Here is an 18,841-nt window from a genome sequence, read left to right on the forward strand (position 1 = left end):
TGCTCCGACTGACACGCTTTTATATCGGGGAAACAGGAACTTAAACATAAGACTTACTGAACACAAACGAGCTACAAAGAAACAAGACAAAAGTAATCACATTGCCGAAAGTCTCCGAATCACAAAGCACAACATTGACTGGGACTCGGCAAAATGCATTACTTACAGTACTGACTATAGACCACGGCTTAAATTAGAAAGTTGGTATACCAACTTGGAACAAACCCCCCTGAACAGATTACAGCAATTTCCGGCCTCTTACAACGACTTATTCACAATACAAACGATCAACTAAAAACATTACACTTCACACTAATTCACAATGGCAATACACAGTTGACACCCACACATTTCCTGTACAAACAATACAATGACGTAGGAACCAGTTAACAAATACGGCTAACCTGACGTTTACTCCTCATTTGACTCTGAAGATGACTACAGCTAAGGTTGTCAAAACGTCCGTCAACAACAAGAAAAACAGTCCTTCTCAGGACTACACCAACCTGGACGATCTACATTTACAAACATGTAACGATACTCCCGTGTTCAAGCAATTTACTTTACATATAGATTTAGTTAGTTCTAGTATGGTTCTCCTGAAGACATTACATTTACATGTTTTATTTAGTCATGCATGAACATGCAATATTACGGTAGTTTGTCGAAATCATGGAAACTTTATTCTTCACTATTATTTCTCTTCTTCGCAGCATTGTTATTATACGAAAGCAGACAATATGAAAATGCATTGTTGTATCTCGAGAGAATTGTGAGCTCAGCTAATGGAAGTGGTTGTCTGCCTAAATTGCTGAATTTTGTTGGTTGTATTCTAGCAAGACAGGTAGCTACGTTTGAATGTGTGAAACAACCTTCTTATGTTATAAAGTATGTTATTGAGATCTTATATTCATAAAATAATAGATTTTAAGTTGTTCTTTGGCTGTTTTCGTTTCGTCTTACGTAAAACATTTTACTTTTCACTGCTTCTGGAGAAAAAAGGATCAGCGTGAAAGAAGTCCTTTCAGCATCAATATATTGTTCCATGAATAAACAGTTGTCTTTCTGACTTCTTGTCTTAATTGCATACCTCGTAAAGTTTTTATTTACTATGGGTTTTCTTCTAAACTGGCAAAACTTAAAACAGTCATTAAATTTTATAAATAGCTTGAAGTAGTTGACTTCATCAACTGGCGATGGTGCTATAGGTGTACATTGTCATGTTTCGAAGATATACTTTTCTTTCTTTCTACTATTCTATTAGATCATAAAGTTTGAAGTCAATTTACAGAAACATCTTAGTTCGGGAAAAAACTCCTGCATGCATTACTACGAATATTAGCGTAGATTAGACAGTACATTTGAATTTGATTGAGTTTCCAAACCATCATTAAATTGTATTATCTTTCATCACTTTGCAATTTTAGGAAAAGTATCATTCAGCGCTGTTAAAATTCCGACTGTCATTTTTCATTGATAAAAACCACTTGGAGGCTCTTTACAACTGCTCAGTAGTTTATCGTGAAATGTGTGATACTGTTCTTGAATTTAACATGTGGAAATATCTCTATAAGGTTTGTTTTTCTTTGCAAGTTATCTGATGTTCGCTGATAACGTCGTATTCTGCACCAAATTACGACACGATAAAAAAATTTCCCCTGATGTTGGCCATTTTTTCGGATTGTTAAACAGTGATTGGACTATTTTTTTACAATTTGAGAATGTGGAGTTGATAGAAATGCGCGGTGTTTTCGTAGAGGGAGATCATGACGCAAAGAAGAAAGTCGTGTCCCAACAAAATTATAATGGAAAAAGAAAGGGATCATTACACACACAAGAACTTTTCGCAGTTTTTTTTGCGTTACAAATTTAAAAAATTTTTTTTCATGTGTCTATTCTGCTGTAGATTTTGAACGCAAGGCAACGATGTCCGAAGCAGCGCTCACCTTCTTCATCAACTTTATTGGATCATATTTATCGTCAAGTTTTTGATGTACTAGGTTTGTGTTTTCTATTTTCAATATTTTGATTGTAACTTACAACATACACTAGAGCAGAATGAGAAACTCTCAAAACAAAAGAACATCTCTCGCATCATAGACGAAATACTGTCCTTAAACTTGTATGTTCATATTCGTAGAACTGCTCATATTTGTATTTCCCTTGTAAAGATTAGTTATGTAAAATTTGCCGTCATAATATAAATAACCATATGTTTTATTGTTTTACTAAAGGTCGTATCAACTCAGAAGATAATTTTGTCATTTTCACCGACATAAGTGGTGTTACGAAGTACAATAGACAAAATTCAAAACTTGGTTTGTCTTCTGTATTGTTCAAATTGGGCAGCACCTGTTTGATGTTACGACGGTAAGCCTTTCAATTACGAATAATATACAACAGAATACAAACTAATACACAACGGTAGACAGTAATAGGCAACGATGTATTTCATACCACTGTATGGTGTTAATTTTGGGTTATTCTTTTTTACTGACAACTAGTCACTATCTTAGTCCAAGAGTAAAAATTTCATACGTACAGCTTCGTACATACACAGGCGTATTAAAATAGTGTGCAACCCTTTAAAAATCACCCGATGTTTAGAATTTTCATGAATCAATTTTCATGATTGACAATTGATCCCCAATGAGCCATAAACCGAATTCTAACACAATAATACATAACTTGCCAATTACAAGGATGAAATTCGTTTTTATCATTTACCTACATCTCCAATCTACTTGATATCTGATTTCGCTAAAAATTCTATAGTTACAAGTGAGGCAAGCCGCTTTCGTGAAAGATGGCACAACTGACGATATTTGCGTGTAATATCTTCTTTTCCTGAATTGATATACAGTTACAATGTTGATAGGCTAGATTTGATTTTTAAAATGTTTGATTTGATTGGTTTTTGAAACTTTCTTTGACCTTATTTCTTTGAGTTTTGAGTTTTGCTTTTCGCACCTTTCAAGATGGCGTCCTTGCCTCACCTTTACACGGTAGTTAGACATCTTGGGGATTAAGCTCGAAATCAATGGTTTTGATCATACATATTATAAACATAGATTGCTGACGTATATACAAGTTATACGCTCTGATATGTATATTGGACTGGATAACGCATCTCTTGTGAAAATTGAAGCCGGAAGTTCGATCATTTGCTACTGGTTTCACTTTACTATACTTTTGTTTTGCAAAATCACAGTTTTCGCGTTTGTATTCCTTTTACAAATTTCTAATTAAGGCAAAATTTTCATGAGATCTAGAGGAAAACCGGTTCAGAGTTTTGACCCTGAAGCTCTGATTTCTTGGCTTTGTAACGAAAGAAAAATAAGATGATAAGTTGTATTAAAATTTGTATGTTGAAGGTGACGAGGACAATTTCAGTTGTGCGAGGGATTTTTAGAAGATGAATACTTAACTTAGAACAAAGTACGAACAGCGGTATTCATATCTTCGATAGATTTATCGATATATTGTTGGCTTCGTAAAGACTTTGCTTCGTAAGTTGTATTCATAAGATGGCAAGTTGTATTGAAATTTGAAAGTTGAAGGTGACGAGGACAATTTTTGTTGTGCGAGGCATTTGTAGAAGATGAATACTTAAATTACAAGAAAGAACGAACAAAGGTATTCATATCTTCAATATATTCATCGATATTGAAGTTGTTCACAAAAGAACTGGTTGAAAACTTTGCTTCGTTTAATGCAACACAAAAAGGTACTTTCGCATATTTTGATGATGTACATCTTGTAGAGTTTGATGATACCGTTTTGAACTTACTATTGTTCATCAAAATGTCTTTCTGATTATTTGTCTTTGTCGATTTGTTTTGTTTCGTCACTGATATAATGAAGACGTAATTTGAAATATTTCCACACTGTAATATTTGCACATCGCTGTAATATTTCCACATTTGTTAAGAAGCAGCAGCATCATTTAATCTCCAGTTTGTTTCAAAATAATGCAGGTCGACTTTGTACCATCCAATTTTCTGCATTATAAAGTCAAAAAGACAATTTTTTTAGAATTAAATATCTTCGCCGGTTGTTCTGTCCCTTTCACAAAAAATTTTGCTCGAATCAAAAGTTTGTAGAACGAATAAAAACGCAAAAACTGTGATTTTGTTACACAAAAATATAGTAAAGAGTGGGACCGATACCCCCCAAGAAGGTCATAAGCAAATAAGCCAACTTCTGGCTTCAATTATCATACTATGTTTTATACATGGTGCGTTATCCAGTATATTATGCATGTCGTTGTTTCGACATCTCACGATGCCATCTTCAGTATAAGTGAATAATTGCATAAATAATACAAGGTTTATATAAAAGTAATATGATACATAAATTTCAACAATGATAAGGAAATAAGATAAATTAATGGGGAGCGTCCACGCGTGTTATAAATTGAATATTGTGTTGAATTAAAAAACTTGAACATTGAGGTCAGAGTTAGTTTTGTTAATGTGGAGTGCTTCTTTGATTTTAAGAGACAATGAGGTGTCGGCAGTGTCGAGGATTTTGAAGCAAGAGGGTGAATAGTTGGTTTTACATGAGTGAGATTTAAGAAGGTGTCGGTAGATATGAGAGTTTTTGTCTGTTGTTGTATGTTCCCGGATTCTGGTGGATAAATGGCGCGAAGATTCGCCAATGTATCGGGAATTACATCCCGCGCAATTGATTTATATCCAAATTCATATACCACCGGGAATATCCAAATTCAAATACCACCATGTATCCGGGAATTACATCCCACCATTGATTTAATTGAATATCTGTATAGAAGCGTTTCGTAATGTTTGTAAGTCTGCGCTGTGTGTGTCGTGAGTAATAGTTTTTAAGTCTCCGATGTATGGTAGTTTGAAGTATAAAATTGTTATTTTGGAATTTTCATTTGTGTTGGTCGTGATCGTCGTGTCAGGAGTTTCTATGTCTAGTTTGAGGTTGTTGCTTTGTTGGTTTTCGAGATATCGTTTTACGGTTCTGTTAATAAAGTGTAGTGGGAAGAGTTTCGTAAAAGAGTGGATGTGATGTTTTTTATGTCTCGTCGAAAGCCATTGTTCGTTCTGTTAAGTTCGTATGCTCTGTCGATTAGTGTCGATTTATCTTATTTCCTTATTATTGTTGTAATTTATGTATCATTACTTTTATATAAACCTTGTATTATTTATGTAATTATTCACTTATACTTAAAGTGCTTATATTACGAATTTTAGCCCCCCTTTTTTACGAGCTTAATTGAAAATTTGGATTATTTGAAGAACTATGTCATGTCGCTGGACTTAAACAGATAAATATAAGTTCCTTAATTTTGCCTCCAAAGTCGGGTACTATTTGCGAATTTTTTACGACGCCATATTGATACTTGTGACGTAGATAGTTGAACACGTCTGTTTCCGTCAATATAATATTATATTATAGGAGGTGATTTTGTTGTCGTTTTTCTTGTCTTAAAAACAAATAATGACAGTATTTTCAATAAAATATTAAAAAACAAGTTTTCCGGAAAGTATGGCCTGAATTCAGTGCTCAGATAATTCGAGTTCGATGTCTGAATGCGTATCTGATTCGAGCTCGGAATCCGTGGGTTATGTCGAGCATTTAAACGACTTCGCATATGACGATGAACCGCTCGCAGGAGATGGTGATGAAGTGCATACTCCAGATGATCCCGATGGAATTCTCCCTGCGACATTAGAACAACGAAGTGATGGCGTAATTCCACTCGGTGAATGGTAAGTTGTTGTTTTCTCCTGTTTGTAATATACATAAAGTTACTTTATAAACCACAATGCTCCAACGTTTCAGGTGTAATTGTCAATGCTGTCATACCGATTTGTTAGAAGGCGCATTAGAGTACAGATGCTGTAAGGAAATTGGACCAGCTTTGCAGAAAATGACATTCGATGGCAGCATTGAGAAAATATCATGCATAACACAGCATGCCAAATTTGGGCCTTTAGTTCATGAGGCTGTCCTTGAAAACGTCGGGCCACTATTGAGAGATAGGAATGGACGTGCTTATCGCCGCCAAGCATCACAATCATTAAATATGTAAGATTGTAAATTGTATGAGAAACAATGTTATCATCAACATTGTTTCATCAACAATAATTAGTCCAACCTATTTATTTACTTCAGGTACTTGAGAGCTGTGGCATACAGATGGTTGATGCGATGGTTTTGTGGGTCTATGGGATGGGAGAATACTCGGCCTTTATCTGCTTGTGTTTACCACTATATTCGGAAAACATATCCAAGTGGTAACACAAAAGGTTAAATACCATCAGAGGGGCGATGATGGAAAGGTCTTTTAACTTGTGCACTGTAGAGACTGTTGACCTTCTTTGCTGAGTTTAGAATGGTCAGGAAATATGCCTAGATGAAAACCAAAAAGGAGATACATGGATGCACTACATAAGTTGACATGCAGTTTAATGGTTTGAAACAAGAGTAAACAATAAAAACAAATTGGTGCAACTACTGAGATGGCATCATGAGATGTCGAAACATGTTTATTCTAAAAAAACTAGTCGTCTATATTAAATGCACGTTAGTAATAGTGCTTTATGCAATTATGGATACATATCAGTGTTTAAACGTAGCCGGCCGTAGCCATTGAGTTCTATAATAACTCGAGGGGCTATCTCAAGCGCGGCTTATCGGATCGCTGATATCGAAATAAGACTGGATCTAGCATCTAACTCGAAGTTAAAAAATAAGGAGCGCCGCCATTTCTAAGGGAACAACTTTCGAAATTATGTGGCAAATATATTCTGCATTTATACGAGAATAATCAAGAATTTTCAACATGTAACTACATGAAGAAGAGCTAAAAATACGATGAAATAGATGAAATATGATCAAAATGCCGTGATTTTTGTCATCGGTAACTCTACTGTGGTATGGAAAAACTATGGAAAATAGCCCACAACTGCATGGAAATACCTAGAGTTGTTGGAATTGTAGTTGAGAAGTACAAACTGATTAGATAATCATATTTACGATCATAAACTGATCAATCCTTTAAAATTACAGGCCTTTTTTAGGAGTGATTCGGAGTGAAACCTGTATGCGTTTTGTTTTATACAACGGATTATTCTTTCTGACTTGAAAAGTCAAAAAAGTTTTCTTTAAACAAGCAGCAAATAAAGCAAATGACAAATCTTCATTCTGTACTCTATAGTTAAATAAGCCCAAACTGTTTCTTAAAGCAAAAACTGAAATAAGGAAGAAATATATAGCACAGTAACTTTTAAGGTTTTATCATTATATTGCATGTATTAAATATTAGTAACATTCAAACAACAGCAAAGTTTTTGCTGTAACATTAGTAACATTCAAACAACAGCAAAGTTTTTTAAGCAAAGCAAAGTTTTCAACCAGTCCCTTTGTGAACAACTTCAATATCGATGAATATATTGAAGATATGAATACCTTTGTTCGTTCTTTCTAGTAATTTAAGTATTCATCTTCTACAAATGCCTCGCACAACAAAAATTGTTCTCGTCACCTTCAACTTTCAAATTTCAATACAACTTGCCATCTTATGAATACAACTTACGAAGCCAAGTCTTTACGAAGCCAAGAAAACAGATCTTCTGGTTGAAACTCTTTACCACTTTTCCTCTACGTCTCATAAAAAATTTGCCTTAATCAGAAGTTTGTAATAGGAATCAAAACGCGAAAACGGTGATTTTTTAATACAAAAGTATAGTACAGTTGGACCGATACCCCCATGAAGCCAGTAGTAAATAATCGAACTTCCGGCTTCAATTTTCACAAGAGATGCGTCATACAGTCCAATATATATATCAGTGAATAGAGCATTGTTGACATAGACGGCAGTTGGAATATTGTGCAATTTGCTATCTTCTGACACCGTTGAAAAGGGTGTCAAGCCAATCACAGCTCAAATATTTTGTGCGAGTGATGCCATGAGACCTGGATCGACAACCTAGTCATGATTTTGTTGCGTATTTACTGTGACATCGCTGCAGATGGGAAATAGTAGAAAAAGATCTTGCCAAAACAAATGATCTTAGAAAAAATGCGTCATCCGATAGCAGGGTTATACATACTGGGGGAAGAATACGTATAAATTAGAAGCTCATATCATATTACTTCATTTCCGCTTTTTTCTTTATGCATTTATATAGTGTTACATCCCATTAATTTCTTTTATAACCCGTCGAAGGCTGTAGACAGACTGCCGGAAGCTTGTTTGATAAAAAAATTTATATCAGTAACGTTTGACTGCATTATCCATGATATTCTTATATATAATATCTACAATGGTCTCTTACACTGCTAGTTTTGATATTCTGCGCCAACTAAGTCGAAGTTTCAGTCGTTTGTAGGGACGTGGCAAAGACCTTCAATTTGGGGGGTTGTAGCAAATCTTTACCTGAAGATTTTTCCAAATTTACCTGAAATTCTACTGTTTTCCTTATATGCATTTCGCCGAATTTGAGAAAAAATTAATGACATAAAAATTTTCTATTTTAAAAAATAAATGATTTGTATTAAGATATTGTATTCCATGATGATTTTTACATGCAATATAATGATAAGTAACATTTAACAAGTAACAAGTAACATTTCTGACCTAAAAATGGTAATAATGATTACGGTCTTAACAACCATAGGCATACGTGAGCTTTAAGTTTTGAGAGTGTAATGATTTAATTGCCCGAATTTCCATTGTAGTAATTTTTAATCTTATGCAGATTTTGTAATATCAATTGGTCGTGTAAACTATTATCCACCGATTTGTAAGTGAAATTAAAGGACATATTACCATACAAACGTCCTACTTCACAAAAACATTTTCTAGATTTATACGTCTATACGCCATATTTAGTTTTATGAAGAAATACATAACTTTATGCTCAATTTTCCCTTTTTCCTCTACTATTTTGCCCAATTTTTGCAAAGTTTTTAAAATTTAAGGGACAGTTGCATCCCTTACTCCTCATTTCGTACGTCTTACGTGCTATCAGATAGTCTATTACTTCATGTACACCATGTTGATAAATTTTATAGATGTAAATTATTATTTCCCAAACCAACTATGCTTTACTGATATCCTATAAGCAAGGATTGATAATTTTAAAGCAACAACTTTGCGCGTGGTCAAATGAGCCGAGTAAGTCAGTCCCCCTGTGGCCGACCTTAGCTAGCCCCTATGTCGGGAAATTAATGGGGCTAGCCGTGCATTCACTGAAAATATAAGCATGACGTATAACAGTTATAGATGAGTATCCATAAAAAAACATTCTGGAAAAAAAATTTACTTTTATTACTGAAGATGACTTAGGCGTAGTCGTCGAAAGTGGAAACGTAGAAATTTGATTGAATGTTTTGTTTACTTTGTCTACTTTGTACAAAGTATTAATTGTGTATGTATTTTATACTGAGTAAGCATACAGCAAAGTATAACATATCACTGTCAGTGTTGTACTCTAACTATTGTTTCTTTGTGTATTTTATTATTAAAGGTAAATTTTGCATGATGATTTTAAACTAGCATCAACAAATTGCTTTGTCATACCTGTTACATGCCAGTAATTTAAGAATGACAAAAAACGCATGCGCAGCAGCTTAATGTTACGTACAATAGTACCTATTACTTTTTTTTTACCTTTGGGAGCACTGGTCACTCTATAAACTTATATCGTAAGATAAATTGATTTGGAGGAAAGCAAGGAAAAATCGCGCTAGTTAAATGTCGTACCGCACATTTTTCTAACATCGAATTATCTAAGTTGATGATAAATATTGTGTTTATGTCAGTATTGCAATAGTTTAGCACTTGATTTTCACCTGATTTTTACCTTATTTTTACCTGTTTTTTTGTTACAATTTGTTTTGCACCCCCCACACCCCCCGGTAGCGACGTCCCTGATTAGGATATTTAAGAAGGTATTTCTATCAAGATTTCGAAGCTGAACCAACTTGTTAATGGTTTTTGGTACATAAGAGAGCTTGAACAAAGCAAAATTGGAATAACGACGAAGAGCATGATGTTGTGACTTGTGAATTTTCAAAGTTGTCATTTCCTCATAGTCAGAATAACATATATTGCTTTGTGCACCAGTAAGATCAGATTCTGACGTTGTTACTTGCTTTAGATGATAAAAATCACTCAATTATGCTTATGGCCCTTATTTTCTTAAATGGAATTAATATGTTGGTCAGTCACTCAAGGCTCATTAAAATGACCTCGTATTTTCATTGAAAATAAGCGATCTCCTTAATTATAAAAGGAGCTTGCTATAACACTGCAGCTGCGTCCTCGATGCTTTGTGCTTATGCTTCTTATACTCCACATTTATAAAACAATTACCCTAGAAACTTTATAAACAAAATTATAAACAAAATACAAAACACAAACCGACAAAAGTAACAAGAAACCCGACGAAACAGTAAAATAATCACATTACAAAACATAAACGGAACATGAAAAATGACTGCAACACTTCTTCGACGATTCAATATTAACGTCGCCCACAAACCTCCACAAAAACTCAAATCATATTTAACCAAACATAAAGACAAAACAACAATCCATGATACAACCGACGCGATCTACATGATACCATGCAAAGATTGCTCAAAACGATACATAGGCCACTAATCCGCTAATCCAATTAGACGCTCTAAGCGCATACAAATAAAAAACAACTGTATATAACTTCCTATATCTTTCTGATGAAGCCTCGAAGCACCGAGTCGAAAGCTTAATAAAATATATTTTACAACAATCCGGAGTACTTTCATTTATATATATATATATGTAAATGTTAGGAATGACGATACGTTACATATGTATTAAAGTATTATTGATCAGATGATCATAGTGCTAGTCACATGATCTATTTATTGTATGCTAATTTTACATTTTCACACTTTAACTTGTGTTCAGTTCGACACCGCATGGCTTAGATCAACGCTCTTTATGTAACTTAAACTATTAAATATATGTCGTTTTGCTTCTGCTTTAACAATAAATTAACAGGTTATGGGCCCAGGACACTAGAACGTCTGGGTAGTATCAAAGATTTGAGTTTAAAGCAATGAAATGTTTTAAATAAAACGAAGTGAGACTGAAGCGTGCAACAATATGGCGATGTCACCCGACTTTGTATTGAAAATGACAAAGCTGAATGGGACAAACTATCGCGATTGGGCATTTAACATGCGATTACACCTCGAAAGTTTAGATCTATTTGAACACGCCGATGGATCTGCAAAAAGCCCTGCTGATGATGCTCCTGAAGCGGTGAAAAAGAAGTTCATATCTTCCGCGAAGAAGGCGTGGACTTACATTTGTTTGGCCGTCGAGCCTGAACAACAAATTCATGTCCGGAAAACGAAAACAGCGAAAGAGGCGTGGGATGCCCTAAACGCCCAATTTGCACGAGAGTCAATTTTGCTGAAAATCAAGTTAAGGCAGCAATACTTTTCCTGCAAATTCCAGTCTGGAAGTAATATGTTGCAACATATCAATCACATGCGTTCACTTCATGATCAAATGCGAGAGATGGGGATAAGTGTAAATGACAAGGAATTGGCGATGACCTTGTTGGCAAGTCTGCCTGATGAGTACAAACCTCTGATTACCGCATTAGATGCTGTTGGGGAAGATAGCTTAACGTTTGAAAAAGTCAAAGGCATGTTGTTGAATGATGTGGACAGAATGTGTGATGAAAAGAAGTATGAGGATGCCTATTCCGTTCAAAGAGGTAGATTCAACAATGACAAGTCAACTCATGGAAAAGGGAAAGATCGAACTGATTATAAGAAACAATTTCAAGGAGTTTGTCACAATTGCAAGAAAAAGGGACACTTTGCCAGAGACTGTCCAGAACGTTATAAAAGAGGGAATAAGCAACAACATGGTGATCAAAATAAGGGATCCGTCCATTGTGCGGAGAAAGATGAAGCTGATCTTGATCAAGAAGCTTTAATTACATCCAACTGTGGAGATAATGTCCACTGGATTGTAGACTCTGGGGCTACTCAGCACATGACATACCAAAAGAACTGTCTATATGATTATGTGGATTTCAAGAAGCCATGCATTGTAAACCTAGGTGATGATCGAACCATATCAGCGTATGGAAAAGGATCATACAATATTTTGGCAGATATCAATGGTCGTACCCAAAATATTAGTCTTCGTGAAGTACTGTATCTTCCAGAATTAGGAAAAAACTTGTTATCTGTAAGAGCAATGACAAGATTGGGCGCCTCAGTAAAGTTTCAAGGAGATGAATGCTTAATCTCAAGAAATGGAAAGTTATTGGCAAAAGGTGAGATATGTGGAAAATTATTTGTGTTAAAAACTATCGGTGACGAGCAAGTCAATGTTGCGAAGAAAATGTCTCAGGGAGAATTATTGCATTGTCGGTTTGGGCATTTGGGATATGATAACATTTCGAAACTTGCTAAAGGTAATATGGTTAAAGGAATGAATAATTTTCAAGAAGATGAAATCAAGTCTGTGTGTGAATCATGTATTATGGGGAAACAACATAGGACTCCCTATCCAAAGAACGACCCTCACCAAGCAGAGAAGTCATTCGAAATTGTTCACAGTGATGTGTGTGGTCCAATGGAGATACCATCTCTTGGAAAATCTTTATATTTTGTCACATTTATTGATGACCTTTCCCGATATACACAAGTATATTTCATCAAACAGAAAAACCAAGTCCTGGAAAAGTTCAAGGAATTTGTAAACTATGCTGAGAATTCTGGGAAGAAGGTGAATATCTTGCGCACTGACAATGGAGGTGAATACTGCTCTAAAGAATTCAATTCATACTTGAAAGAAAAAGGCATAACACATCAAACCACTGTCCCCCACAATCCAGCACAAAACGGAGTGGCTGAACGGATGAACAGGACACTATTAGAAACTGCTCGATCGATGATGGCTCATGCAGACATTCCCACTGAATTCTGGGCTGAGGCTGTGAGTACAGCAACCTGTATAAGAAACCGAAGTCCTACTACTGCTGTGAAAGAGGTAACACCATTTGAATGTTTCTTTGGTTATAAGCCAGATGTGTCAAGCATGAAGATATTTGGTTGCTTAGCATATGCCCATATTCCTAAAAGCAAACGAAAGAAATTAGACGCTAAATCCTCAAAATGCATATTTGTGAGTTACCCTGAAGGTACAAAAGGATTCAAATTATACAATCCAGAAACAAAGTCATTCATCAAGAGCCGAGATGTAATTTTTGATGAATGGAAGTTTTACAACTTTGACAATAAAAATTCAAACACTACTAATACATTTGAGATACAGACACCTTCTATGCAAACAGATGATGATAACGAAGAAAATGATGATCTTGCTGTAAGAGAAGATAATATTTTTAATCCTGAACCTAATAATCCAGTGGGAGAAACTTATGAAGAAACTTTTATGCAACAAGTTAAGAATCTGAATTCGCGAAGAGAACGAAGACCCCCTGTTAGATACCCCGATGAAGAGTTATATGTTGCAGATGATCTCACTGCAGATATTAACGAACCCAGGAACAATGAAGCATGGTCATGTGATCAGAAAAAGGAATGGATTGAAGCCACTAATGCTGAGTATATTTCACTGATGGAGAATAAAACGTGGGAGCTGGTAGCTTTACCCAGTGGAAAGAGAATGTAGTTGGAAGTAAATGGGTTTTCAAGGTCAAGCGGAATGCTGATGGATCGATTGAGAAATTCAAAGCGCGTCTGGTAGCCCAAGGATACTAGCAAGCTGCGGGAGTTGATTTCCAGGAGGTATTTACTTGCTCTGGCTAACTCTCTGGATTGGGAAGTTCATCAGATGGACGTAAAGTCAGCGTTTCTACAAGGAGATCTTAATGAAGAGATTTACATGCGTCAGCCAGATGGGTATGTTGATAAAGGTAATCCTAATCATGTATGCAAACTGAAAAAGAGCTTGTATGGCATAAAACAAGCAGCTCGATGCTGGAATTCCTCAATAGATCATTACTTGAAGATAAGTGGGTACAAACAAGCCGATTCAGACCAATGTTTGTATATGAAATCAATCAAAGCAAAGGATGGAAGAATCAATTTTGTCATCCTGTCTATTCATGTAGATGATATTTTACTTTTCTCTAACAGTATCGATATGTTGAATAAAGAAAAGTTATTAATTGGCAAACGATTTAAAGTTCAAGACTTGGGTGAAGTGAACTATGTTCTCGGCATGGTAGTTAAACGTGACCGGAAGTCAAGAAAGCTGACCATTAGCCAACCAAAATATCTTGAAGGTATTCTCAAGAGATTTCAAATGGAAAATTGTAAACCTGTTAGTACACCAATGGAAGTAGGAAAACAGTTTTGGGCATTATCCGAAGATGAAAAGCCCATTAATGTTCAAGAGTACCAAAAGATGATTGGATGCCTTACATATGTTTCTACGGCAACACGTCCCGATTTAGCAAGTGCAGTACGAATTCTGGCAAGATACATGTCTAGACCTGGAATGGAACATTTCAAAGGAGTAAAAAGAGTTTTAAGATATATTAAAGGGACTATTAATCATGGTCTAGTATTTAAAGCTAATGAAGAAAAGCAAATGATTATTGGATATTCTGATGCTGATTGGGGAAACGATTTGGATACTAGAAGATCAATATCTGGGTATGTGTTTCAAGTCAAAGGAAGTACGGTAAGTTGGTGTAGCAAAAGGCAAACATGTATTGCAAGGTCTTCTACCGAAGCTGAATACGTCGCACTAAGTTTAGCTACACAAGAAATTGTATGGTTGAAGAAGCTCCTACAAGATGTGAATGTAAGATCAGAAAAATCATTGGTTATTTATGAAGATAACCAAGGAGCTATCGAACTATCAAAGAATGCCAAGTTTCATAACCGCACCAAACATATTGACATTGCATTTCACTTTATTCGAGAGAAAGTTGGGAATGGGTCAATTGATGTGAAGTACTGCCCTACAGATCAAATGTTAGCCGACATCATGACCAAAAGTCTATCCAAGGAAAAATTTATAAAATTCAGAGAACAATTGGGAGTTTCTGAAATCAATTAACTTTAGTCTTGTTTAATAATGATATCCTCAAGTGGGAGTGTTAGGAATGACGATACATTACATATGTATTAAACAAAGTATTATACATCTGATCATAGTGCTAGTCACATGATCTAGTAAGCACTATTTATTGTATGCTAATTTTACATTTTCACACTTTAAATTGTGTTCTGCTCGACACCGCATGGCTTAGATCAACGCTCTTTATGTAACTTAAACTATTAAATATATGTCGTTTTGCTTCTGCTTTAACAATAAATTAACAGTAAAATCTTGGTGTTGTTTGTAGTTTTTTTGTCCTTTTTCTTTAGTTGTGAGTATATGATGGATATGTCGATATGTCTGTTTATTGTGTCGTTGTCTTTACTGTACCAAGCTTCTTTAAATTCGCGAGCGTGTTTAGTCTGTAAACTGAATATGACTACCGCTAAGGATGTCGAAACGTCAATCAACAACAACAAAAACAGTCCTTCTCAGGACTATACCAACCTGGACGATCTACATCTACAAACATGGAATGTCGTTTTATAATAAATTTGCTATATTCTATATGTTATATGTCAGAAAAAGTCAGCGTTTTGACATAAAATTATAGCTCTCAAGTCGTGTAAGCCTTTTGCCCACTGAAAACAATAATGTCAACATCTTAAAATGACTGCTCGCTGCTGTATTCCTTTTGTTACAGCTTATTTTTTTCAGAAAAATGAATGTGTCATTAAAAATTCTTTTATATGACAATCGTTAAGTGTAAAAACATGACATGTTCAACGTAAAACTCACACACAAGCCATATTGGCTTCATTTTATCATATGGCTTTTGTATTGGAGTTATCGTTCCAGTCTTTTCACTGAAACAAACTCAAGCGCCCAGTGGATTGTCGTCGACAATAACTCATGAAGCATTTGAAAAAAAAGTTTTAAAAATTTTATAGTAACCTAGAAAATATGCATATCTTATTAAAAATATGTGTTACTTTTAAACATGGTTGTTTCTGCAATGATTTGATTTTATATTTCTTTGTAACATCAGTTATTCCGAGGCGTCGCGATTTTATGGAAAACTTGTCAATAATATTAATGAGAAACCCGTTGATTTAAAAAAGGTAATTTTTTGTTTTTTTACTTCATCAAAAAAAAGAAGCTGTTGACGCCATTGAAAGGAATTTCATGCTTAGGTGTCTGCAATGTGCTTTTGCCGCAATTCGTGTGTATTATTGTATTCAATTGCTTGTATAAGGATAAATTACGGTTAAATCATGCAAATTCTATACAGGGCGTCCGTTTCAAAGGGTTGCATTCTATTCCTCTTAGTGTGGTGTATCTAGTCTCGCAAGAATCTACGTTGACTTTACCGAGTCTTTGGCGTACTGTGGCAGATGGAAGGATTGTCTTGTCGTGTGTGAAAAGTTCTTGAAGAAATTTGATGGTATTGAAACATATTGTAGACTTAAGTAATCTCGTCAAATTTTATATTGGCAATTTTCCAATTATACAGTGGTGTTCGTCGGCCTTACAAATTTTTTTGTCGAATTTTGAAGGTTTTTGAAAACATTTGGAAGCCCTCTTGGCCATAAGCCTTCCGAACGAAAATCCATCACTGCCGTTTTTAAGAACGGATTCTGCTTTTTGCATGCCATCCCTTGTTTTCAATTAAGAAATAAAAGATGTTTACTGTGTTTGCACAGGCTTATACAAACCGAGGAGAATTTTGAGAGAACTCGAAAGCAGATCAGTGCAAGCCCGAGACCGAAGGTCGAGGGTTGCACCTGCTCGAGAGTGCAACTGTTTGATTGTTATGATTGATTTGATTGGTTGAGCTCAGGTGTGTTTTGCACAGGCTAATGCAAACACAGCTCTAGACCAATCAGCGAACGCGTTTCATTGTGTTTATTTTATGATACCGTTTGATGCACTCGCAGTTAGATGGGCCTCAAATTGCTTATAATACATCAAGTATCACAGTAGAAATTTTGTTGGAATCATAAACTTAAGTAGGAAAGGCCACCCACAATAAGTTAGGCCTTTCCTGAGAGGCTAATCCGACTTGTTACATGTTCTGTCCCATGAACACAATGAGCCACAATATGACAACAGAAATATGAAAAACTAAGGAAACGTCTTTATATCCAGGTCGAGCTTCTATGAATCCAAATTTTATGACTAATGCACAAAGATATGTTGTACAGAAATTTTGCTTTCCTCTGAATTACTAATAAAGTTGGATTTAGTTGGTTTACTAAAGATTTTATTACCAGCATTATTCACTTACGAATTTTTATTATAAAGGTGCTTCGAAAACATTTCGTTTTTTTTTATGAGATACTGTTTGCTTTACAGCTTCCAACATAATATGTAAACTACTTACTTCCGAAGATGTTACTGCGTTTGATAAAGGAAAAGACTTAATCAAAATCATGGTACAAAAGGCCGAAGCTTTGAACAAATTGAAGAAACTGATGGAAGCTGTCGATTGTTATGAAAAGTAAGTTATTAGCTATTTATCTGTCGATGTGTAGGGAAAAATGATATATGATACGAATTGTAAAGAGCAAGTGCCTGCATAGTAGCATACTAATTACCAAGTTCACGTACATATCGCTTTTTGAGCTCGTTAATCCAAAAACAAAGCCATGGATAGATTTACTGCATTTTACATCAGAGGGCTACAACTGCGCATAATCTGATCTTTCATCTTCCCCAATGCAAATATAAAGAAAACTCATGATATCAGCGAACGCCCAAGTCATTGTTTGCCAGCCCTACAAACTCTGATCACATGAAATAAAACAAATTTATATGAACTTCCTTATGACATTGGTCAAGCTTCCAGAAATTCGTGGATATTCGATAAACACAAACCTTGATAGGGAAAAGTGAACATTTAGTTGTACGATTGTGGACAATGAAAAATGCAATTGACCCAATAGGCCGTATTCTATGGTGGATTATTGTTCAGGTTCAGATGCAGAAATTCATGACTTAGTAAAAACAACATAGATGTACTGATATGTACTCACTTAATATAAATCTGCCTGTTTACACCACGAAAACCTGCAATCAAGACAGCTAGAGCCATCAAAAATTCGACATTTATTTTCTATATCCGCCATATTGTTTTGTGTGAAATTCGCTAAATTTGCTGGCTCATATTCAAAAAACGGTGCTAAATAATGATTAGGGATCAATCCTTCTAAGTTAATTTGAAATGATATGTTTAGCTATTAATCTTCCATAGCTGCTTGATGGACAAAAAGACTAAAAAATGAAAAAACAATTCTTGAAATTGAATTGTGAAGGAGTCCTTCATCTTATTGTGTAAATAATATAACGATAATAAATTGGCACATGAGATTGCGTACTCAGAATCCTTTGGTCGCCATCTAGTTCCTGCTGTACACACTGCTGAGCAGTGCATTGAAAACGTTCATGAAGTTTTCATGTGTATCGTCGGCATCATCGTAATCGCTATCATCGCACTCATCCGGCTCTTTTATTGGGCCGTCATCTTCAGAGGCGTAGTTACTGAGGTCAGAACAACCGCAAATGTTAGTACATTGCAAACCAGACTTCACGCACGAGCATCGAAGATTCTTGCAACCAGCTTTACACTTGCATGTCATGCACTCAAGTGTATCTGGAGCAGAAGGTCCAGTCATCCAAAGAATCTCTAACTGACCATTTTTCATGTGCCATCCATGGCTCACAGGAGGTTGAACATTAATGTGCGATTGCAAACTATTCTTCCAGATGGCT

The 18,841-nt window shown here is 35.3% G+C and overlaps 1 protein-coding gene and 1 long non-coding RNA gene across 5 annotated transcripts in view; one reads left to right on the top strand and one right to left on the bottom strand.

Moving 5' to 3' along the window:
• LOC124441186 overlaps window positions 1-18,841 on the top strand; it is a 63,217-nt gene that overhangs the window by 21,397 nt on the left and 22,979 nt on the right. For all 4 annotated transcript variants that reach the window (XM_046991618.1, XM_046991617.1, XM_046991619.1 and 1 more), the window contains 7 exons: window positions 714-844; window positions 1,428-1,574; window positions 1,907-2,000; window positions 2,235-2,370; window positions 16,119-16,191; window positions 16,400-16,514; window positions 17,426-17,570. In XM_046991618.1, coding sequence (XP_046847574.1) covers window positions 714-844; window positions 1,428-1,574; window positions 1,907-2,000; window positions 2,235-2,370; window positions 16,119-16,191; window positions 16,400-16,514; window positions 17,426-17,570 — 841 coding nt within the window. The remainder of the gene's footprint in view (window positions 1-713; window positions 845-1,427; window positions 1,575-1,906; window positions 2,001-2,234; window positions 2,371-16,118; window positions 16,192-16,399; window positions 16,515-17,425; window positions 17,571-18,841) is intronic.
• Window positions 18,156-18,478, bottom strand: LOC124441189. The gene is made up of 2 exons (XR_006946900.1): window positions 18,448-18,478; window positions 18,156-18,343 (listed from the first exon to the last, which is right to left on the bottom strand). It is a non-coding gene; the product is annotated as an uncharacterized LOC124441189 (long non-coding RNA).

Source organism: Xenia sp. Carnegie-2017, unplaced genomic scaffold, assembly GCF_021976095.1.
Source record: "Xenia sp. Carnegie-2017 unplaced genomic scaffold, XeniaSp_v1 HiC_scaffold_20, whole genome shotgun sequence".
NCBI lineage: Eukaryota > Metazoa > Cnidaria > Anthozoa > Malacalcyonacea > Xeniidae > Xenia > Xenia sp. Carnegie-2017.